A 24,434-nucleotide genomic window follows, 5' to 3' on the forward strand; every position below is an offset into this window, starting at 1 on the left:
CACACATTCATTATTCTACCACTCTCAAGCCCTCTTGTGAATAAACTGCCTCCTTCTACAGCCAAATATTTCTGATTTTTACTCATCACTCCAAAGCACCTCTTGCCATTTTTCTGCACCTCAGTACTTATGTTTTCATGCATTGGATGTGGAAACATGGCTAAGAGACTAAATTATACACAAAAACCTAGGAACCTAGGAACTGGGGTACAGAAAAACGGTAGCAGGTGCTCTGGAGTGATGAGTCAAAATCTGGAATATTTGGCTGTAGCAGGAGGCAGTTTGTTCAGTGAAGGGCTGAAGATCAGTAGAATAATGAGTGTCTGCAGGCAACAGTGAAGCATGGTGGAGGTTCCTTGTAAATTTAGGGCTGCATTTCTACAAATTGAGTTGGAGGTTTGGTCAGGATCAGTGCTGACCTGAATGGTGAGAAATACAGGTAGATACTTTTCCATCATGCCATACCATCAGGAAGGCGTGTGATTGGCCCCAAATTTATTCTGTAGCAGGACAACAACCCCAAACATACAGCCATTGTCATTAAGAACTGTCTTCAATGTAAAGAATATGGTCCTGGAAGTGATGGTTGGCCTCCACAGAGCCCTTATCTTGACATCATCGAGCCTGTCTGGGATTACATGAAGAGACGGAAGGATTTGAGGCAGCTTACATCCACAGAAGAGCTGTGGTTATTTTTCTGAGATGTTTGAAACAACCTACCTGCCAAGTTCCTTCAAAAACTATGTGCAAGTGTACTTAGAAGAACTTAAGAACTGATGCTGTTTTGATGGCAAATGGTGGTCATTCCAAATATTGATTTGATTTGGATTTCCCCTCAGTAAATTTACTTTCCTTTTTGTTAATTGATAAATAGGGATGGACAAACAGTTAGGCCCTAGCATAAGTTCAGGCAAAACATTTGCCTGTTTGGCCGTTCGCCGCGCACCCAAATTTGCAGGGTATTTGCCGAGTTTTCGCTCCGGTGAACACCCTGCAATGCACTGCAGGTGACGTAGCCAGGTGGCCCTATCCCTTGCCTATGTAAGAAATGTCAAAGCGCAGAGCGGGCGTGCGGAGGGAGGCCTCCCTGGAGCCAAGAGCATTTTTCATTTTTTTTTATTTTTCAGGTCCAGTGGGTGTTGTGATTGATGATTAATTTTCATTGAGGGACACAACAGAGACAAAGGCTGAGGACAGAAATTTCCCGGCCCCTTTCTCTGCAGCCTCAGCTGCACTGGACAGTGAATGAACGTGAAATGCTCTGTACTGAGTGGCTTCATGTTTATTCACAAACTGAAGCCTAGTTAACACATTTACTAGGCTTCAGTTATGAATGAGCAAAATGAGTGATCTATGCCAATCACGCACTGTGCTCATTCAGTGAAGGAAGCAGCCAGTAAATGACATGGGCATCAGGGGTAATCTATACCACACAGGGGTGATTAGGGTGTGCCCAGGCACACCCGACACACCCATTCGCATGCCTATGGTTGTTGGGAAGAGTTCCCAAAGCATTCAACCCCCATGTTGTGGCCATATACCCTGATATGGTTCAGGAAGGGAGGGGGGAGGGCGCTCGCTCCCCCCTTCCTGATCTGCCAGGCTGCATGCCCGGATAAGGGTCTGGTATGGATTATGGGGGGGGCCCCACACCCTTTTTTTCTTAATTTTTTTAATAGCTGGGTGCCAGCAATTGTAACCACAAGTTATTTTAAATGGGCTTTGACTTGTTTTTTTTTTTTTCTTTAGCAATGTCATTTTTGCTGTAGCATGTTTTATGCATGGTACAGATGTCCCACTTTACAGGCACATTAAGGGGACCCCTCAGGCACTATATTTAAAGGACTTTTTCATTTTTATTGTTGTACTTTAAGCATAATTAAAATTACTGCTCCTGAAAAAAAAACAATTGTTTTTATTTTTTTTATTGACACGTGTCCCCCAGGGCAGTACCCAGAACCCCATACCCCTTTTATGGCCAATTACATGCATATAAACCTTGGAAATGGGCAGATTTGATTTTTCCTGTTTGGCTCCCATAGAATTCAATGGGGTTCACCGTTTGGTTAGAACATTTCTACTGTTCGGGAGTTCTGCTGGGAACTGAACAGGAGGGTGTTCGGCCCATTCCTATTGATAAAACTAACACTTCTATTTCCAAAAGCATTCTTAATTCACAGTATTTTTCACACCTGCCAAAAATTTTGCACAGTGCTGTATCTAACAGTATATGTAGTATCTCCCTGAAAGCAATAAACCTCATGCATGAAAAGTACAGAATGACTGCACTTCCTTTAATAACAAAACATTTTTTATTTAGTAAGCTGCACTAGAAAAATTAAATGTTGAATGCATCTGCATGCTATGTGTAATGTAAACTCCCTTGTTTATTTTATTGTCGGAGTACAAAGACATCGTTAGCACTTTAAAGAGCTTATGGATCTGTCCCTGCCTCAGAGGAGCCTACAATCTAATTACTAATACTGTCCATTTAAATGTAGCACCCTCCTAGGTAGGTGCTAGTGAGAAAGTATAGTTTGAGCTCTGTCTGCTTACCAGAAGAGGTAAATCTATATTGTTCAATGCCTACCAGAGAGCAGGATCTGTTAGTGAGGTCTGCTCATTGTGCTCAGAGTGTTACTTATTCTGTATAGAGAGTGTTTCACACTGGTCCAAAAGGGAGGCATGTTGGACAGTGGGAGGAAACCTGACGAATGGGCGCATGGGCTTTTGATACAGACCTGACGATTGGCAGAGGGAAAGTTGCCTCGGTGCACATTGGGATATTGTATAAAAGTCAGGAGCACATGTGCTCAAGGTCTTTCGTTGGGGAGTGGAGTCGTGGAGGGAGGGGGCAGCTGCCTCCTCCTCTGTAGAGGTGCAATGCGGCCTCAGGGAGTCGTCCTGAGGGCCGGAAGAGTAGCAGTGAGGAGCTGAACCCAGAGGTCCAGGAAAGCTGACTGAGAGGGGAGACACTGGAGGATCTGTCTCTGCAGTACAGTGAGTACAGAAACTTGTGTCAGGGAGCCTGACCTGAGGGGGGCCACCCCTGCTCCTAGGATAGTCAGTGGGGAAGGGTGTCAGTGGGAAGAGGATGCTAGTGTCCTGAAGATAGATTATCATCCATCAAGTCATCTTGTTAGAGAGCAAAGAGAACAAGAGACTTAACCCCATCCGCCCTAGTGGCAGGGTGGATTAACAGCTTGGCTGTTCCATATTTTCCAACAGAACCCTGAAGATAGAAGTCCTCAAACAATGTGAATAGTTCAATTGAAGTATCCCACTATTCCGTTTCCCTGTCCCAAATTATCAATAAACAACAAAACAAACAACACCCCTAGACTGTTTATTCATGTGAAGAGCCGTTGGGATCAAGGAAAGATTCAGAGACTTGTTAAAGTAAATATGTGCTGGTAACCAGGGGAGCCCGTCAAGACACTGTTCAACACTCTCTAAGTCAGCCCCTATGATAAAGTGGGAATCAGACCTACATAAATCCTTCGACATAGCCCAATGGCAACAGGCAATCCTTCATACACACTCTATCTCCCATTGTGCTAATCACTGGGAACTCTCTTATAAAATTCTTTCTAGGTGGTACTTGACCCCCTACAAACTCAACTCCTTTTACTCCTCACACTCACCATTGTGCTGGAGAGACTGCGGACAAGTAGGCAACCTTGTCCACATAATGTGGGCCTGTAAGAGTCTCACAAGTTTCTGGCGCCAAGTGTTCAAATTGGTTTCATCAACGACAGGTATCCTTACCCCTCCAGACGCAGCTCTAGCCCTCTTAAATCTTACCATAGATAAGTTCCCATTCCATTGTAGGACTATTGCAGCCCATATTTTTCTGGCTGCAAGGGTCCTAATCACCAGGAGATGGAAGACGACAGATATACCGTCCCTTTCAGAAGTTGTACAATATGTTAACTCCACATATGAACATGAACGCCTCATAGCCCTTCGGTCAGGCAAGCTGGCTTCCTTCCAAAATTCCTGGAAGTCATGGTCACATAGAAGTAGTCAATGAATACTATGCTATATTTGTTTCTTGAACATGTATGATCCTAACTATGTAACTGTACCCATGTTGCGTACCCTCCCCTCCCCCCCTTTTTCCTCCCTACCTTCCTATTGTTGTTTATGTTTTTCTCAATGCAAAACTCAATAAAAATTTATTAAAAAAAAAAAAGACACTGTTCAACAGTTCCTGCAGGGGCAGTGCTACATAAAATAAAGACATTTGTGGATTAGCTTGAATGGAAACACACATACCATCTTGGGTTGTAAGATGTGGCAAAAACACCTGGAGGAAACCCAAGGTAACACTAGACGAACATAAGAAATGGATGTAGAGACTGTCCTTGGCAAAAACTGAACCCATAACTCCAGTACTGTAATACAAGTAGTGATGTTGATCCTGCAACCAACATGCTGTCTGTACATGAGGTCCAACATGTTGGTCACATTAGTAATCATTTTAAGGTATATTATGAAATGTCCCAAAAGTTTCTGTGTGATGTATAAATGAGCTCTGACCAACAGATTTATAACTTGAAATCCTTCAACCAACATGCTGTCTGTACATGAGGCCCAATGTGCTGGCCATATTAGTAATAATTTTATGGTATATGATGAAATGTCCCAAAAGTTTCTGTGTGATGTATAAAAAAATGAGCTCTGATCAACAGATTTATAACTTGAAATCCTTTAACCAACATGCTGTCTGTACATGAGGCCCAACGTGCTGGTCACATTAGTAATAATTTTATGGTATATGATGAAATATCCCTCAATTTTCTACGGAATATATAAATTAGCTCTGTCTGATCAACAGGAATATAACTTGAAATATAATGGGTAATCAACCACGATTTGGGTTTTGTGGATGAACACTTCAGAACTTCATTAATTGGTCAGATGTAAACACAGAACCTCATCTGAAATATTTTTTTTCATATAAACTAGAACATAACCATGCACGCATATATCATCCAAGCATGCATGTTCATGCACTGTGTGGAACTTTAAACTTCAAAGCATGTGCAGGAGAATATTTTAGAAAATGGACATTTGTTGTGTACATCCAGTTTGATATAAACCCTTCATTTTATTTCACTTTAGTCATCCCTTCTCTAGAAATAATTGGAGTATCTGACAATCGCCGTATCCAAAATCCTGTCAGCAATGAAGCAATGTACAAAGCCATACAATCAGGTTCTGCTTGCCCGAAATTAGATGTGAGCTAAAAATAAAGCCACAGCAGCAGATTGCATGGCTTTACTTTTCTTTTGTATCTTATTGCGAGGGAGCCTGCATTAAACTCCAATCTGCACCTTTACCTGCGCTGCATGTATGACATGGTATTGCTTTTATATTCTTTACATGTAACAATTTGTGAACATTTCTTTCATAGATGCATATCCTAATTCTGAAGTAAGGTATGAGTGGACAAATGTCACAGAGAAATCAGTTGTGGTGGCACCAGATGGCTCTCGTCTAAATCAATACCATTTAATTGGAAAAACTGTAGGAACCGAGAACATCAGTACCAGCACAGGTAAGACATATAGCCTATGCATGTGCTTTTATCCTTGCCATACCAGAAAAGAAAACCTATAACCTAGAGAATAAAAATGTGAAAATATTATTATAGTGCCATGTACGTAAAAGTAATTATGAACGGGACTTTTACATTTTACTTGCATGCTTGTGCTATTTATCTTTGCAATACCAGAAAAGAAAACCTATACCTAGAGAATAAACATTTCAAAATATTATAGTGCTATGTAAGTAATTTACATTTTACTTGCATGCTTGTGCTATATTTAACACACGGATTAAACAGTTCTGCTTCTGGTGCATATCTGTATGCCACACAGTGTAATCCTCACTGAGAAAATGCTCAGCTAAAATAAATTACAGGACAGAGGGCTCATATATGTCTGTAATGTGATAAGTAAAACCCTAAAAAAACAACTAAATACTAAGTAAGAAGTACATGCAATAAACACTATATTACCAAAAGTATTGGGACGTCTGCCTTTGCATGCACATGAACTTTAATGGCATCCCAGTCTTAATCCGTAGGGTTCAGTAACAGTGGCGGCAGGTGCTCAAAATTTTTTGGGGGGGGGGGGGGGCGCAAACAGAAAAAATCTAATAGGCATTGCTTTGCGGCAAAAAACGCGTCAAAAAATTGCATGAGTTTGAGGTCACAAAAGTGTGAAAGGGGCCTTCAGTAATCAAAATATAGTGTGCCCCATCAATGCAGAGTTACTACAGCATGCCCTTATTCGATGCAGAGTTACTACAGATTGCCCCCATTCAATGAAGAGTTACTACAGCGTGCCCCAATTCAATGCAGAGTTACTACAGCTTTCCCCTCATTCAATGCAGAGTTACTACAGTGTGCCCCCATTCAATGCAGAGTTACCACAGCATGCCCACATTCAATGCAGAGTTACCACAGCATGCCCCCATTCAATGCAGTGACCAGCGTGCCATGCCCCCATCAATGCAGTGACCAGCGTGCCGTGCCCCCATCAATGCAGTGACCATCGTGCCATGCCCCCTTCAATGCAGTGACCAGCGTGCCGGGCCCCCTTCAATGCAGTGACCAGCTTGCCGTGCCCCCTTCAATGCAGTGACCAGCGTGCTGTGCCCCCATCAATGCAGTGACCAGCAGGCTGGGTGAAGCAATCATGGAGCCTGCTGACAAAGCACACACAGCTCCCCTCCTCCCCATGATAAAACACAGAGGACTGACTCCACACCGTCAGCCTGACCCCCTGAGCGCCGTGTGTGAGATGAGTCACCTGGGGGCATACATAGAGACAAGCGGCATATGCAGGGGATGAGGGAAAGCGGGAAAGCGAAGAGAGCAGGAAAAGTGCCTGGGTACTCACTGGCATGTGTGTAGTCTGCAGCCAGCAGGGTGAGGAGCAGGGCGGCTGTCAGGTTGGCTGTGCCGGCATGTTGGGTGAGGGAGAGCCGGGCAGAGGCTGAGTTGTATGGTTCCTCTTCTCCTTCCTGCTTCTCCGGCGTGGCGGCGAGTCCTTAGTCCTCCCGACTCCCGCTCCTCCCCAGCCAATGGCATGGGGTTTGCCTTTCGGCCAATCAGGAAGCGTGTATCAGACTGATAGGCCAGGAGGAGGATCCGTGTGTCATCCGTTTCATTCGCTATTGTCGCACAATGGGTGGGCTCTGCGCCCCGGGTCCACCCTTTGCTGAAGCCTATTAGAGCATCTGGCTCTAATCAGGTGACAAAAAAAATCCCATTGAACTCTATGCGTCCGGCGCCCCACATGCAGATTAGCGGCTGGACGCATGGATAGGGGGGGGCGGCGCCCCTGCGCCCCCAACACACCGGCCGCCACTGTTCAGTAATGTTTGACCATTCTTCCAGAAGCGCATTTGTGAGGTCAGGCACTGATGTTGGATGAGAAAGATTAGCTCACAGTCTCACAATTCATCTCAAAGGTGTTCTGTCGGGTTGAGGTCATGACTCTGTGCAAGCCAGTCAAGTTCCTCCACCCCAAACTTGCTCATCCATGTCTTTATGAACCTTGCTTTGTGTAGTGGTTCAAATCATTTGGTGAAGGGGGGATTATTGTGCGGGGTTGTTTTTCAGGGGTTGGGCTTGGCTTCTTAGTTCCAGTGAAGGGAACTCTTAAGGCGTCACCATACCAAGACATTTTGGAAAATTTTATTCTCCCAACTTTGTGGGACCAGTGGCCCCTTTCTTTTCCAACATGACTGCGCACCGGTGCACAAAGAAAGGTCCATAAAGACATGAATGAGCAAGTTTGGGGTGGAGGAACTTGACTGGCCTGCACAGAGTCCTGACCTCAAACCGATAGAACACCTTTGGGATGAAATTGAGTTGAGACTGCCAATCCTTCTCGTCCAACGTAAGTGCCTGACCTCACAAATGCGCTTCTGGAAGAATGGTCAAACAAGTTGCACAAAATCGGATCGCACTAGTGTGAACCACTATGCCATCCGATTCTGCTGCTGATAAAAAAAAGGGTCATGTGCATGTTTAGTGCGGATGCGGTGCAAATTCAGCCATACAAACTGTATGGCTGAAATTTGCACCGCACAGAGATCGCATGTAATTTAGGAGCAGTGCGGTCCGAATTACATGCGATCTCTGTGATCGCACTAATGTGAACCGGGGCTCAATTCACTTTTTTGAGTTGAAGCGCAAATAAAGTAGCTAGACTGGCTATGCAATTTTCAATAGTTTTCAAGGGATTTTGGCATGTGCAATGCAACCAAACATATTATCTATATTTGATTTTGAAGAGCAAGCAAAATGAAAATAGATTAGAAACAAATAAAAAATAAAATAAAAACAGCACACAGGTACTGTGTGTGTGGTGCCATCAACAGACAATATTCTTAAAAAATTCCAATTAAAAAAAAAACTATGCAAATTTGAAGCAAGTATGGGCAGCACAAGAGACCAAGCTAGTATTTCTGCTTCTGCTAGCATAATAAGGATGTGCAGGTCAAAACTAGCAAGTGGGATCAGTGGGTACTATTATTAGAGTATATCTGTTCTCATCTATCAATTGCATAGTTTTTTTTTTTTTTTTTAAGCACATCAATACTTGGCACTTTCACCCCCTTCTTGCACAGGCCAATTTTCAGCTTTCAGTGCTGTTGCACTTTGAATGACAATTACGCGGTCATGCAACACTGTACTCATAAAATTTGTATAATTTTTTCCACACAAAAAGAACTTTCTTTTTTCCTAAACAAATGAAAAAAATACTGAAAATGATAAAAAAAATATTTTTTTTTTTGTTTCTGTTATAAAATTTAGCAAATAAGTAATTTTTCTCCTTCACCGCTGTGCACTGATTAGGCTACACTGATAGGGTGCAATGATGAGCACTGATAGGGCGACACTGATAGACAGGGGTTAATTGTGTTTAGGAGGGAGCACCCGTGTGGAAGCCCTTTTCTTTCTGATACCACAACAGAGGTAATGCTGCACTTATCATTCTCAGAACATAGCTGTGCAGACTAGAGGGGAGAATAGAGAAGAACGCCTGCAGAGTGCTCAGCCTGTTCCTGTCTGCCTGCCACCCATTGGTGGAACTTGAGCAGGAGGAAGGTGATGTCAGCTTATTCCTCCTCTCCTGCTCCTGCCTGCCGATGGTGCTAATTTGCTGACCGCACTTTGCAACACGAGGCAATCGAAAGAAACTCTGGCCATGTTGGTATCTAATGGATTGATGCACCACCCCTTTACCTCCCCTGCCTGCACCACTGCCTGCCCCCTCCTCTATTGTGACGGGATAGGGATTTGAAGGACAGGGAGTCTTCTGCTTGCGCCACTGGGAGAGAATCGCTGTCACTTGGAGACATAGGAACCTAGCTTCGGTGTTTACCAGTGGCAGCAGTCAGCGCCAAGCACATGGTCAGCGCTGGAGGTGGCGGAACTCTGTTCAGCCACATTAAAGCAGAAAAAGAGCCCTGCCTATACTGTTTACTGAGCCATCTGGAAGCATGTGGAAATTACTTTTGCCTGGCTATGGGTACTGTGAGGGGGAAAGAGGGTCAAAATCCAGCGGCTCTGTGGGGGAAGCACTACAATCATATGATGTAAGCCATGGGTGTCCAACCTTTTGGCTTCTCTGGGCCACATTGAGTGTGGAGAGATTTTCTCGGGCCGCATATAAAATATATACTATAGTTAAGGTATATAAGTAATAAAAAGTCGCCGCACCTTTCCCACACCGCCATGCCCCCGCACTAATTTAGCACAACTAGAGGATGATCAAATGAAATGGAATCAGTATACAGAGGTTTACTTCTTCTGAGAGATAATAAACCACCATGACCATTTGGAGTCAGAAACACTGCACATTCTCTCCCCCCACCCCCCTTCGAGGCAGCCTCTGCCTACCGTTAGTTGGAAGCTGCTGTGGCCATGCCCCCGAACCCGACTTCCTTCCTCCCCAGCAAAAAAAAAATTGTCAGGGGGCAGTGGGCCGCATGCGGCCCCCGGGCCGCAGGTTGGCCATGCCTGATGTAAACCATGTCTGCCTCTTCATTCTCTTTGCTTTCCGATTCCTATTTACATAATGAACAAAAGAGGTATTTGAGACAGACAGAGGCAAAAATGTAAAAAAAAAAACATGTAAAAAAAAAAAGATGTAAAAAAAAAAAAAAAAATGTGAAAAAAAAAAAAACATGAAGGAGGATTGCTTTAACTAATATGGTTGGAAAGAACAGAAGGGAATACTTATAAAAAAAAAAAAAAAAAAACAGTTATCAGCTTTCTACACAAAATGATATATGTAAAGATATCAATTTATTTATGACTGTTAACTCTAATCCTATACTTGATAGTAATATCATTAAATGCCTGTTATCAACATTGCTGCCTTAGGCCGTGTTCACAAAATTTGCCTCAGTAGGGGCTCTTCTACATGGGTGATTTTAGAATGATCCTGCAGCACGGCTGAGAAACAACTGTGCTCTCCAGACCGATCTGCAAAGTTTGGAACAAACTGCAAATGATCTTGCATGCTACATAGGTTGTAGGGCCCATAACACACACAAATTAGTTGAAGTTAGGATGTTTTAATAATACTTCACATTCACACACACATTAAAAAAAAAAAAAACCAGTAAAAGAGAAATATTGAATATCGATGTATTACTCTTTCTGTATTCAAACTCATCTACCCTATATTTGTGACAATTATTATGTTTTGCTGCACTGGGTGCTGTAGGGAAATCAGTGGTAACTCATAACATAAATAATCAGATTTTTAAAAAGCATTGATAGTTAGTGAAAGACTGGTTGTATTGTAAATATAGTGAATGTTACTGTGACCATAGTAAATGTGTGGCAAACATCAGCAAAAGAGACACAACCAGACAAATGCAGAGTATACCCTTTATTCAGGGGTGTTTTATGAAAGGAGTGGGCCTGAGTGCAAGATCATAAGTTGGGCCCCATTACTTGCTTACAAGAAAAAATAAATTATGGTAGGCTTAGTGAGCCACAGTGAAGAATGGTCATGGTTTTCATTGTGCCAGGGGCATTGCTAGGATCGAAAAAGACCTGGGGCAGCTTTGGGCACACCAAGTGGTGAACAGTGGGTGTGGCTAAATTGTGTTTTTTATGGGGGTAGCTTAAGGGGTATAGTTAAATATAACAAAGGCTGTCTTGTGCCCATAAAATATGGTTAGCCTGCTGCGCCAGAAATACAAGTCTCACAGACATGTATTCACCTCAGCACATCATTTTTTTTTTTTAAATAAAACTAATTCATTACATATGATTTTGTGCACACTGAATACAGACATAAAGCTAACACTTGGAACCTACATAAAGAAGAACTTCATTAAAATAGTCAGGGACTGCCTAACTACCAGTAACTGTTGAGACAATGAACATTTTGGTCAGCCACATGCAATATACAATATAGTGTATATAGTGCAGAAGTCTGTAATGTACAATAAAGTGCGTATAGTACAGGAGTGTGTAATGTACAATATACTATAGTGTAGTCTGTAATGTACAATATAGTGTATATAGTTCAGGAGTGCGTCATGTACAATATAGTGTATATAGTGCAGGAGTTTGTCATGTACAATTTAGTGTATATAGTGCAGGAGTGTGTAATGTACAATATAGTATAGATAGTACAGGAGTGTGTCATGTACAATATAGTGTATATAGTGCAGGAGTGTGTAATGTACAATGTAGTGTATATAGTGCAGGAGTGTGTAATGTACAATATAGTGTATATAGTGCAGGGTGTGTAATGTACAATATAGCGTATATAGTGCAGGAGTGTGCAATGTACAATATAGCGTATATAGTGCAGGAGTGTGTAATGTACAATATAGCGTATATAGTGCAGGAGTGTGTAATGTACAATATAGTGTATATAGTGCAGGGGTGTGTAATGTACAATATAGTGTATATATTGCAGGAGTGTGTAATGTACAATATAGTGTATATAGTGCAGGAGTGTGTAATGTACAATATAGTGTATATAGTGCAGGGTGTGTAATGTACAATATAGCGTATATAGTGCAGGAGTGTGTAATGTACAATATAGTGTATATAGTGCAGGAGTGTGTAATGTACAATATAGTGTATATAGTGCAGGAGTGTTTAATGTACAATATAGTGTATATAGTGTAGGGGTGTGTAATGTACAATATAGTATAAATAGTACAGGAGTGTGTCATGTACAATATAGTGTATATAGTGCAGGAGTGTGTAATGTACAATATAGTGTATATACTGCAGGAATGTGTAATGTACAATGTAATGTATATAGTGCAGGAGTGTGTAATGTACAATATAGTGTATATAGTGCAGGAGTGTGTAATGTACAATATAGTGTATATACTGCAGGAATGTGTAATGCACAATGTAATGTATATAGTGCAGGAGTGTGTAATGTACAATGCAGTGTATATAGTGCGGGAGTGTGTCATGTACAATATAGTGTATATAGTGCAGGAGTGTGTAATGTACAATATAGTTTATATAGTGCAGGGGTGTGTAATGTACAATATAGTATAAATAGTGCTGGAGTGTGTCATATACAATATAGTGTATATAGTGCAGGAGTGTGTAATGTACAATGTAGTGCATATAATGCAGGAGTCTGTAATGTACATTATAATGTAAATAGTGCAGGAGTGTGTCATGTACAATATAGTGTATATAGTGCAGGAGTCTGCCCATAGATGGTTCATTTTGTCTTATTTTTTTCTTGTTCAGCCAGTGAGTTTCTCCACAAATTAGGTGGATGGAGGTATCCAACTCTCCCTTAGGTCAGTCCCCTGTTTCTCAGTATAACCCCCCAGGTCAGCTGCTGCTCCCAGTCTGACATCTGTATGGGTGAGTGTGCACAGCCCCAAATGCAGACAGTGTGAGTTCAGGGACATGCTCCCGCATCTACACAGATGTCAAATTGAGAGCAATGACTATCTCCGTGCTACTGCTGCTTTCCAATTGATGTCCATGGGACTGCCTGCATGGGGATGCACAGAACACCTGTATATCCCCGTGCAGGAAAATAAGACCCCGCACGGTGACATTGTGGTATGCTCTTTATAAATTTTTCTATGTTTCATTTTTTTTTTACAATGTTATTTTAAATATTTTTTATGTGTTTTTTTTTTGGTGGGGGTGGGTGCTTTTGAGACAAAAAGGCCTCAGTGCCTTTCTTTGCAGCCTCAGTTGCACAGTAAATGAATGAATAGAAGTCTCTATACTGAGGTTTCCTATTCATTCACAAACTAAAACATAGTAAACATTGTTTACTATACATCGGTGATGAAAAAACATAGAAGCAATTGGTACTGTTTGCTGACTGTGTTCATTAAGGGAGTGGCTGTTAAATATGAAGGCACCCCCCAGCACCACTCTTCTGCCCTAGCAGCTACCGCTGGTGGAGAGGGGGGGGGGATTGGTGGTGTGGTGGGAGGCATTCAAGGATAGAGGTCAAAGCTCCATGGGGGGAATATATACTTAGAGAGCTTGATTTCCTGGAGCCTCTCTTGCAGTAGCTGAGGTCGATGGGAGGGGAGGAGGGAAGCCAACCAGCAATGCTGCAGTGAGAGGGCACTGGGTGATGGGTAAGGTATGGGGCAGTTAAATCCCCCTGTGGCTCCCCTTCAACACCTGAATGCAATGGGAGGGGAAAGGCGGACAAACCGACAGCTGCAGGTGAGCCACAGGGGATCGATGCTGAGGGGCACATAGTAGCAAGAGGGGGCATTTGATTGGACAGGTGGAATGGTGGCAGCTCCTCCGTGTGTGCAATGTGGGCACCACAACCATTGCACACATGGAATGATTATACATCAGCGCCTTAATTCCAGTTCATCGTCCTGTTTCTTTATTTTTCAAAGAACAAGACAGCTTCCTTGGGCTAGGTTACAATTTCATCTTTTAGTAAGTCAATTTAATAAAAAAATGTAAAAGTGAAATATTCTGATATACTAAAACTGTTCCCCTATTGACAAATATGTTATGGTCTGCACTAAAATGAAGGTTGTCATTTCATTGGGTATGATAGATAAGACAAAATTCTCTTCAGTGAAATAAATCAGGCCAGCTGTGCAATGCTTATTTCACAAATCACTGTACAGCATTACCGAGGCAGCAAAAAGTCAATTCACTGAGAGTTCAAAATGCCTTGGAAAGCAGTGTATAGACAAGAAGACGTCCTATTATGATGTAGCCTTTTCTGCTAACCTTTCTTTTCTTCTGTCATGTACAGCATTTGTCTTTCCTAGTCTGACCCATTTGCTGTCAGAATTTAATACATGAGCTAGTGCCATTTCAATTTTCATTACCATGGTGATGTTAAAATCAACAATCTCTGCTGCAGTACTCAGAATGGGGGCTAAATATACAATAAATAAATGATTTCATTACACGACTGTTTACAACATAATTCTATTAAGAAGAAAAAAATAAACTCTAACAGTAAAGGCCACGAAAAATTGACAGGCAACAGCAAACGTGATCATATTTTCCAGTATCAACTGATGGCATGATAGACCAGTTTTTCAAACAAATGTTGCAAAGAGGAAACATGACTTATGGACAGCCAATGATTTTCTACCTATTCATTTACGTATTTAAAGTGGTTGTAAACCTTAAGTATGAAATTTCAAAAAAGCATATCCCTCTTCCTTCTTGTCTCGTTTTATAAATTCTGGACTTTGAACATAAGTAGAAAAAATACTGAAGATGAACACGTACTACTTACATAATAGGATTTACATAGTTACATAGTTGGTCAGGTTGAAAAAAGACACAAGTCTCTCTGGCTCAACCAAAAAAAAACAAAAAACAGTAAAGGTCTGCAGGTATCGACAGCAGCATTTGCTCTTGGATACGGAACTGGCTAAAAGGGCGTGTTTAAAGGGTGGTAATAAATAGCGCATACTCAGACTGGTCTGAGGTAGTAAGCGGGGTGCCCCAGGGCTCAGTCCTGGGACCAACCTTGTTCAATTTATTCATAAATAGCATTGAGGAGGGGATCAGTAGTTCGTTATCAGTTTTTGCAGATGACACAAAATTGGGCAGGGCAATAACTGCACAGCATGAAGCAGATATCCTACAGAATGACCTGGACAAAATTACAGAGTGGGCAACGACATGGCAAATGAGGTTTAACGTGGAGAAGTGTAAGGTTTTGCACTTGGGGACTAAAAACATAAAAACACAATACACGTTAGAAGGGGAACCCTTGGGGGAATCAAAAATGGAGAAGGATCTGGGAGTCTTGGTTGATGATAGATTAGGCAACAGCATGCAATGTCAAGCGGCAGCTGCCAAAGCCAGCAGAATATTAGCGGGAAGTATAGTGTCTTTCAAAAGACTCTTAGACGTACATCTCAAGGATCACGACATTCAGGGCTATGTGAGATGATTACAGCCACACACACCTACACAGGTTGAACTGAATGGACTATTGTCTTTATTCAACCTCACCTACTATGTAACTATGTAACTATGTAAAGAAACTCCAACCCTACAATCCCATAAACACAATCCTATACCCGCAGTTGATCCAGAGGAAGGCGAAAAAACCCCAGCAAAGCATGATCCAATTTGCTACAGCAGGGGGAAAAAAATTCCTTCCTGATCCCCCGAGAGGCAATCTGATATTCCCTGGATCAACTTTACCTATAAATATTAGTACCCATTTATATCATGTACACCTAAGAAATAATCCAGGCCTTTTTTAAAGCAATATAGTGAGCTAACCAGAACGACCTCTGGAGGGATTCTATTCCACATTTTCACAGCTCTTACTGCAAAGAAACCTTTCAAAATTTGGAGATTAAATCTGTTTTCCTCTAGACGTAAAGAGTGCCCCCTTGTCCTCTGTGTTGACCTTAAACTAAATAACTCAACAACAAGTTCACTATATGGACCCCTTATGTATTTATACATGTTGATCATATCCCCCCCTTAATCTCCTCTTCTTAACAGTGAATAAATTCAGTTCCTCTAATCTTTTCTCATAGCTGAGCTCCTCCATGCCTCTTATCAGTTTGGTTGCCCTTCACTTTGGTTTTGTTTCACCTGAGGCCAGGTTTTTTTTTTTTTAGTAGGGATGGATTACATTTTTTTTTTCAATTTTTTTTTTTGCTGTCTCCCATTGAGGAAATTTTAATGACATCCTGTCCCAAGAAGTTGCAGGAATTATTTTCAAAGAACAGAAAGTTCTCTGTTACATAGGTGTCACTGGGACAGGTATCTACATTTAATATTTGAAGATGTCTATATTCTTTTTGTTTTGGGGCGACAACTCAAAATTTTAGATTTTACCCAACTATTAGTCTCCCCAGAAGGCACACAAATACACATACAGCAAAAAAAATAAAAAAATGACAGAGGTTTAGCCCTTACCTTTGATGTCAGTCTACTGGTCTTGGGGCCATACAACACATAATATAAAGATACATGTTTTTAGGCATCATACACACGTGACTAACTGCATTGAACCCAACAGATTTGAGTGATGCAGTTGGTTTGTGTAAATTAAATAGTCTTCATTATTTTACAGCTGTACTATACATGTTCATTTCTGAACTAGTTGATATCCCTCAACCCCAAAGGCAAGGTTACCAAACATACAGGCTTTTTTTTTTTTAATAAGAAATGAGTTTCCAAAAACAAAGCAACGCTCATCAAGACACATCACCATTACTTAATTCAAATGCTTATTAAAGAAGAAGTGAACTCTTGAAGGTGTGCCCAGAAAAGATTTGAAAAGGGCAAAGGACCAGTCTCCAGTATTGCCTAGGGTCTCCCTGCAGTTGATCTTTTCCCCATTACTAACTTACCAGCCTTTCCCTGCACTGTAAAAAAAATTAAAACTGAAATGCCACACCACTGCTCAGAGGTCCAGATACAACTTTATTCCAAAAAAAAAGTCTGGGGGACAATCCAAAAAGTAGCCAAAGTAGTCCAACAATGCCCCCCTTTGTCAGGGCATGGCTGAAAATAATGTGAATGGGCTAAAAGTGAACTGGACAGACAAAATCAGATAAAAGCATGCAAAGGCATAGTGCATTATCAACAGTACTTTATTAAAGGATAAAAATAGTAAATTCTCACAAGAGCAAATAGTATAACAGTGTTGTATATGAACTAAAGGGTCTAGCAGACAGTGGAACTCATAAGGTCAGAACATACATCATAACACCAGCTGACAAGTTTTGGGGGACTCACAACCCTTTTCAGAGCAAAATGCAATGTCAAGATACTACCTTGTCATGCAAGGTTTTATTTTGGGGGACACCAGCTGCTTGGGATGTCAAGATACTACTTTGTCATAGAAGCAGTGTTCATTTTGAGGTCACATTTCAATATAGCTTTAGTCATAGTCTTTTCACTATAATGCCATTTTAGTTTTAGTCATATTTTAGTCATCTAAATTATTTTAGTTTTAGTCGTATTTTAGTTAACTAAAATCCCCAATACATTTTAGTCCACTAAAATCTTTGTTACATTTTAGTAACAAAAATTGTAATGCATTATTTAAGTGTAGCACCATACAAGGTAGGTGCTAGGCAAAGTATAGTGGGCCTTGGCTGCCTAACAGCAGGGCCACCATTTTCAGCTGGGCTGTTATGTCTCCCAGGTGTCGCTGATGAGAGGGGAGTCTCCCCACTAGCTCCATGAGAGGATTCCCATTGGGTAGTGGAGGAAACCCAATCAGTGGCACATTCAGGGTTGTATCTACCCCAGAAGGCAGATTATGCCGCAGATGATTCTGAGAGTGGGTATAAGTTTGAGGGGAACACATGACGCAAGGTCTTTGGCGGGAATCAGAGTCCCAGAAGGGAGAGTACGGCTGTCTCTCCTCCTGTCAGAAGGATCGGGTGTCTTTGGTGGCTTGCCTGAGAGAACAGAGAGAGAGCTGAGCTGCAGAGAGGATCCGGTGTGTCAAGGACCAGCGGAGAAAGAGGGGCTCAGTTCCAGGAAAGCATTCCAAGTTCGTGAGTACTGTGAACTACCCCTGGGGGTCTGCCTAGCTGAGAGGGGACCACTCCGTTGAAGGTCCAAGGGATCCAGGAGCTAGCTAACGTTCAGTGGCGTAGCGTGGGTTGTCAGCACCCGGGGCAAGGCAAGAAATTTGCGCCCCCTAACCCACGGGATTTTAGCACTCGAGTCTCTTCCACTAGATTAGTTAAAGAAACACTTACCCCCTAAGCACATGTATTGTTTGTTATGAAAATACTGATGTAATTAAAGTAAAATGCATCTAAATACAAGTTTGAATGACCAGCGTGCCCCCTCTCAATGCAGAATGACCAGCGTGCCCCCTTTCAATGCAGAATGACCAGCGTGCCCCCTTTCAATCCAGAGTGACCAGCGTGCCCCCTTTCAATACAGAATGACCAGCGTGCCCCCTTTCAATGCAGACAGACCAGCGTGCCCCCTTTCAATGCAGACAGACCAGCGTGCCCCCTTTCAATGCAGAATGAACAGCGTGTCCCCTTTCAATGCAGAATGACCAGTGTGCCCCCTTTCAATGCAGAGAGACCAGTGTGCCCCCTTTCAATGCAGAATGACCAGCGTGCCCCCTTTCAATGCAGAGAGACCAGCATGCCCCATTTCAATGCAGAATGATTAGCGTGCCCCCCTTCAATGCAGAGAGATCATCGTGCAACCCTTCAATGCAGAGAGATCATCGTGCCCCCTTTCAATGCAGAGAGATCATCGTGCCCCCTTTCAATGCAGAGAGACCATCGTGCCCCCTTCAATGCAAAGAGACTTACCTGCAGCGGCCGCTTCTCCTCAGTTCCCTGCGTCTCCTCGTGTCCTCCCGCCCCCTCCTCGGCAATGGCATGCGTTTGCCTTTCGGCCAATCAGGAAGCGGGTATCGGACCCGCTTCCTGATTGGCCAGGAGGAGGATCCGTGTGACAATAGCGAATTTTCATTCGCTATTGTCACACAATGGGTGGGCTCAGGCGCAGTGCTATGCCCTCCGGGTCCACCCTTTTTTGAAGCCTATTAGAGCCTCTGGCTCTAATCAGGTGATTAAAAAAAAAACCTACTCTGTGACAGCGCCAGGCTGCTGACTCACTCGCTGCTAAACTGACTGAGCAGTGAGGAGAGGCAGCATAGGCGGGGCTTGGCTTGCAACGCCACCCCACCCTACACCAATGGACAGGTGAGGCACAGTCCAGCCCCGCCCCGACCCACCATTTTCAGCCAGAGGGTGGCCGCGCTGGACATCTCCCAGCCTAAAGATGGAGGCAGCCGCAGACAGTGTGTGAACTGTGTATGTCAGAGTCAGACAGACAGAGTGACACTGCGGATGCGCCCCCCCCAGATGTTGCACCCGGTGCGGCTGGCCCCCCCTGCACCCCCCACGCTACGCCACTGCTAACGTTAAAGGGGGTACCTAGTCAGAGGACCCTGAAGTGTCAGAGGGGGTGCCTAGTTAGAGGACCCTGAAAGTGTAAAGGGGGTGCCAGTGGTTGGGCCCTGAAGAGTTACATGTACAGCATGCAGTGTGCAGTGTACAGTGTTGAGAGTTGCAGCAGCACAAGCAGTTACAAGGAGCTACCTCAGTCAGTGAAGGGCTGGAGGGAGCTATTCACCAGACTTTTGAGCTAAACAGAGTGTCAAGAGTTAATTGTTACTACAGTCCTGGATCTTCTGAGTTAACCAGAGTGTTAAAGTCGAAGTTCTAGCACAGTTCAGCAAAACAGTAACTTCAAGCGCCAGGAGGCGTTGGTCGGCATTCAGCTGTCGTCAAGACAGCGCTAACAGGCATTTTTCTGTAAAGAGTCCAGTTGGTGATTGGGTTTTCCTAGATGACCAGTAGAGGGCCTCAGTCAGCGCTGGGAACATGAAGTGACCAGAACACACAGCAAGTTGTCACAACAAGTTCAAAGTTTATTCTGAGCCATTTGGTAGAGGTAATGACGTAGTGGATGAAAAAGCTTCTAACAAATCACAGTAATCAAAAGACATCGGTAGAGGTATCTTAACCAATAATATCATTACAGCATATAAGTTGGCAATAAATCATATGCATAAACATCGCATGATACTGAACATCAATAATTAACATGTTGCAGAACCTAAAATCCAGTATTCTGCAGTTTTCAGGTTAAACCGACCCTGTGAGTCAACATTGGCATATTGACTCAAGCCTTGCAAAGTTATCAGTAACTTATGAAATTAGATAAATGCCTTGTTTTCTACAAAGGGAATTTTGACTATTTTGTGAGGTGAAATGTTTGTGATTAACCCCTTCCCTCCCTCACAAGTCCCAGTTAAACCTAGTTGAGCCAAAGGAGTATCCCACTCATTCCCTTCTCCCATCCCCATTACAAAATAAACAAAACCAAACAAAGATGCCGGACTGGTCATTGTCTTCAATCTCACACTTGGGCATTCAACTTAAATGTATTGGAAGTGTTACCGGTAACAATGGCAGACCCATATCAGGCCCAATGCCTGGAAATATGGCTACATTTGGGGGCTCATCCGGGATTTTGCCATTGGTTACTGGGCCAGTTGCCCCTGGCAATGGCAGAAGAAAAAATCGGAAAAGTCAATTTTTGTGCCCAGAAATGTTGTTCAAGTATCAAGCCAAGTGTGAGGCCGGATCTGCGGGAGGCAGGGAGAGTGGGATGAAGCTAGAAGTGCACATGGAAGGTTGCTTATGGCAACGCAAATGTTCAAGCAAAGCCTGTAATAAGATGAGAACCTTTTAAGTGGACTATGATATGTACTCTGCTGTCAGAACATGGAGAGCAGGGGGAAAAAGTGTAAAAGTGCATGAATGCTGCAACTGCTTAACAGGAAGAGGTCCCAGTGGGGACTGTGAAGATGGTGTCAGGGGTCCCAGTGGGGACAGAGAAGAGGACGCGGTGGTCCCAGTGGGAAAATGGAGGCCGGGGGCACTGGAAGAGAGGTGCCAGGGGCCGGGTGTATGTGCATGCTATGTGGACTGATGTTGACTGTGCATTCAACAGCGGGACATTTATTCTATATAGTAATTGCACCGTATGGAAGATGAGAATTGCACATGTATGGCTAGGAAGAAAACTATAGACCGTGCGACCGACAGTGGGATATTACTGCTGCCAAGCAAGGAGGAACAGCTGGCCTCAGTGAAGGAAGGTGCAGTCATCACCTAATATGGCGAAAGGGTGGAGACAACAGGAACATCCAGACAATCAGGAGTGACCAAGGGGACCCTATTAATATCCCCTCCTTCAGGTGTGGCTGTGCGGGAGACACGTGTAGGTGAGAGCATGGCATTTGTGAGAGAGCCGAAGAGTGTACCCGCTATCACTGCCACCATGGGTGAAGACTCTGCCAGGCAGGCCCGGTAACAGATCCACCAGCCCGATCCATCCCTAGTCTGGGATACAGGCATCCGGATGGTGCCTGACGACGGACTCGCAATGTGCACGGGAGGAAGCCGGAAGTTCCTAGGAGTGGTATGTCCTCAGTGTGCCACTGTCACATTAAAAGTGCAAGCGTGGGTCCAGTGTGGGCAGTGGGGTTATCTGCTGCTCTGGGCAGAAAAGAGTGAGGGCCGACCCAAAAAGTTATATGTTGCGTGGGGTGACCGGGACTGAATCCCAGTTCCTCCATGGAGGCGGGAGGGGCATGTTGCGTCTGATGACGCAGCTAGAGGCCATGCCAGCAGTCAGTGGGCCTTCAATGTGTGGAAGGGGGACTGGGTCACAGAGCTCCCTTGGGAGGGGATCCATGCCATCACCGGTGACCGGAGGGTGGCCAGGGGATGTATCTACCCCAGCAGTAAAGGCAGGATCCGCCCCCATTAGTATTTGGCAGCCTGCAAAGCATGCAGCTACCCAAGCCTCAGCCACCAGTACTAGTGGTGAGGAAGAGACAGGCCTTGTACCAATCGGGTCTTCATCCTTTCAATATAAATATGGATCAATAGAAGAGGGGATCGACGATTGTCGGTCAGCGGAGGAAACGGAGTGGGACTGGGGGTCCAAAGCTGGGAGCAGCTCCCCAGGTTCTGATGTGGCAGTGACTGTCAACAAAGAAGCCAAGGAGGCCATAGAGAGAGGGGATTTGGCTCAGAAACTGGGGTTCTGTGACACCTACGTTGAAAGGATTCCAGACCTCACCCCTCCAGAAAACATTGCAAGAGCAAGGGATCAGAACGCAGCATACGAGAACATGATACAGAGAGTGTCCACTCCATTTTTTCCACCTGGGAGAGGTAACAGGAGGACTCTTCCCCAGCTGTCCCGAATGCAGAGGTGGCTACAGTAAAAGGTGGCACTGGAGTACGGATACGATTATCCATACCCTCCTAGAGAGGAGAGTGGAGGTCCACCGCCCGGATGGATCATGTCAGGCATGGTCCATCAGAGTCAAGGATGAGCAAGGTACCTATGTCTGGGTTCTCCACCCTGATTATTATATTTAAGTGAAGCAAGTTAATCATCTAATACAAAAAAAAAAAAAGGGATTATCAAAAATGTGTTTGCCGGCTGGCCATCACAACTGACCAAGGAACTCTGGAGAGAAGTGTAATGCTGAATTTACAAGTTTGGTTTTACAAAACCAAACAAAGATGCTGGACTGGTCATTGTCTTCAATCTCACACTTGGGCATTCAACTTAAATGTGTTGGAAGTGTTACCGGTAACAATGGCAGACCCATATCAGGCCCATTGTCTGGAAATTTTGCTACATAAGCATCTCTCTAGAATTTTCAAACTCATTATATACTCCTGAAGTAAAAATATAATAACATGTAGTGGCGATGGGGAAGTAAATGGAAGTAAGGGAGTGCAAAGGGCAGAGAACGGTCTGGGGAGGCTGTAATTATACACAGTGCTAATCACTGCTATCTTGCTGCGAGGGGAAACACTCACTACATGGTTTGCAGAGAAAGTTGCAAAGGTTTGCCCTTGGGACTTTAAATAAGATGCGGCATGCCCAATGATGAGATATAAAATGCAAGTTTATTTGTACATACAATGTCAACAAATGAACACAGACAAGTACCGTATTGTCATTCAGATTTGTGATGTTATACACAGTATATTATACATTCATAGTCAAGTACAGTATTCCATAGAACAATCCATGGTAGGTATGAAAATGCATCCTGGTAGACCGACGTGTTTCGTGAACGACCGTTCACTTCCTCAGTTCACTTCCAACTGTCTATGACATGTAATAAAGATAGTAGATAATGTTGTACTAACACAAAACACTAAGGGGCAACCAAGGGGCCCATATTTACAAATCTGTTAAAAAAGAAATCGCATGATCATGTTCCATTGGCTGCCTCTGGGAATATCTATCCCCGGAGCTGTGGGGCTGGGATCCACGATGGCCCGGCAGGACAAACAGGGCCATACGCAAGCACAAACCAACATGGTGTGGCATCCACGGTGATGGCTATTGGAGACATATCTATGTATCAGATTAATTTCTAAAGTGTATATAAATATCAGTATCAGCAATCAATACAGGGAGTAAAATACTGTGCAGTATATAGGGGTATCAACTAGTAACACTAGGAGTGAGCCTGAGTTAAAAAATAAAAATAAATATATATATATATATATATATATACACACACACACACACACACACACACACACATATATATATATATATATATATATATATATATAATGCTCAGAGTAAATGCTAAAAGTGGGCAATAAAGCAAAAAAGTGTTAAAAAGGATCAATGATGTGCGATTAAATGTAAAGGAAAAGGCAAAACAAAAGCAAAACAAATTACCCCCAGGGCCCAGAGGCCTCAGGAGAAGAGGTAGTGAATCAAGGTGTATGTAGCCACAAAGTTCTATATTGACTGATGTGCAATCAAAGTGAAATAAACACGACTTCCTAGGTGCATTAGATATATCATATTATGTAAGGGTCAGAGAGAATTGGAGAGAGTGAAGATGAAAATTGACTCCAAGTGAATGTGGTAAGGAAGAAAGAAAAAGAAAAAAAAGAAAAAAGGGGGATAAACAGCCACCAAGTCATCAATCTCAAAGACAGAAAAAGTGGAAGAAAGTGACCAACCATAGTGAAGCAATGCTCTGGCAAGAGGTTTCATGAATCACCACAGATCACCGTGGAGCCACTGAAGGCAAGTGCTGGGCTCTCTTATTTGTACCTATAACGAGCCCCTGTGGACCCCACCCAATGTGAATACTGTACTTGAATATGAATATATAATATACTGTGTATAACATTACAAATCTGTTTGACAATACAGGACTTGTCTGTGTTCAATTATTGACATTGTATGTACCAATAAATTAGCATTTTATATCTCATCAGTTTTGCAACTTTCTATGTTATTTAGGGTTGGAGGTGCGTCACGGGTGCATCAGGCCATATTTTATTATTGCACGTGGTTTGCAGGGAAT

At 43.1% G+C, this 24,434-nt stretch overlaps 1 protein-coding gene across 1 annotated transcript in view; it reads left to right on the forward strand.

Annotated features, from left to right (window-relative positions):
- The window catches only part of GABRA5 (gamma-aminobutyric acid type A receptor subunit alpha5), a 405,793-nt gene that overhangs the window by 202,544 nt on the left and 178,815 nt on the right, over window positions 1-24,434 (forward strand). The window contains exon 7 of the mRNA XM_082244514.1: window positions 5,420-5,563. Coding sequence (XP_082100640.1) covers window positions 5,420-5,563 — 144 coding nt within the window. The remainder of the gene's footprint in view (window positions 1-5,419; window positions 5,564-24,434) is intronic.

This window comes from Pelophylax lessonae, assembly GCF_965119305.1.
Source record: "Pelophylax lessonae genome assembly, chromosome: 2".
In the NCBI taxonomy this organism is placed as follows: Eukaryota; Metazoa; Chordata; class Amphibia; order Anura; family Ranidae; genus Pelophylax; species Pelophylax lessonae.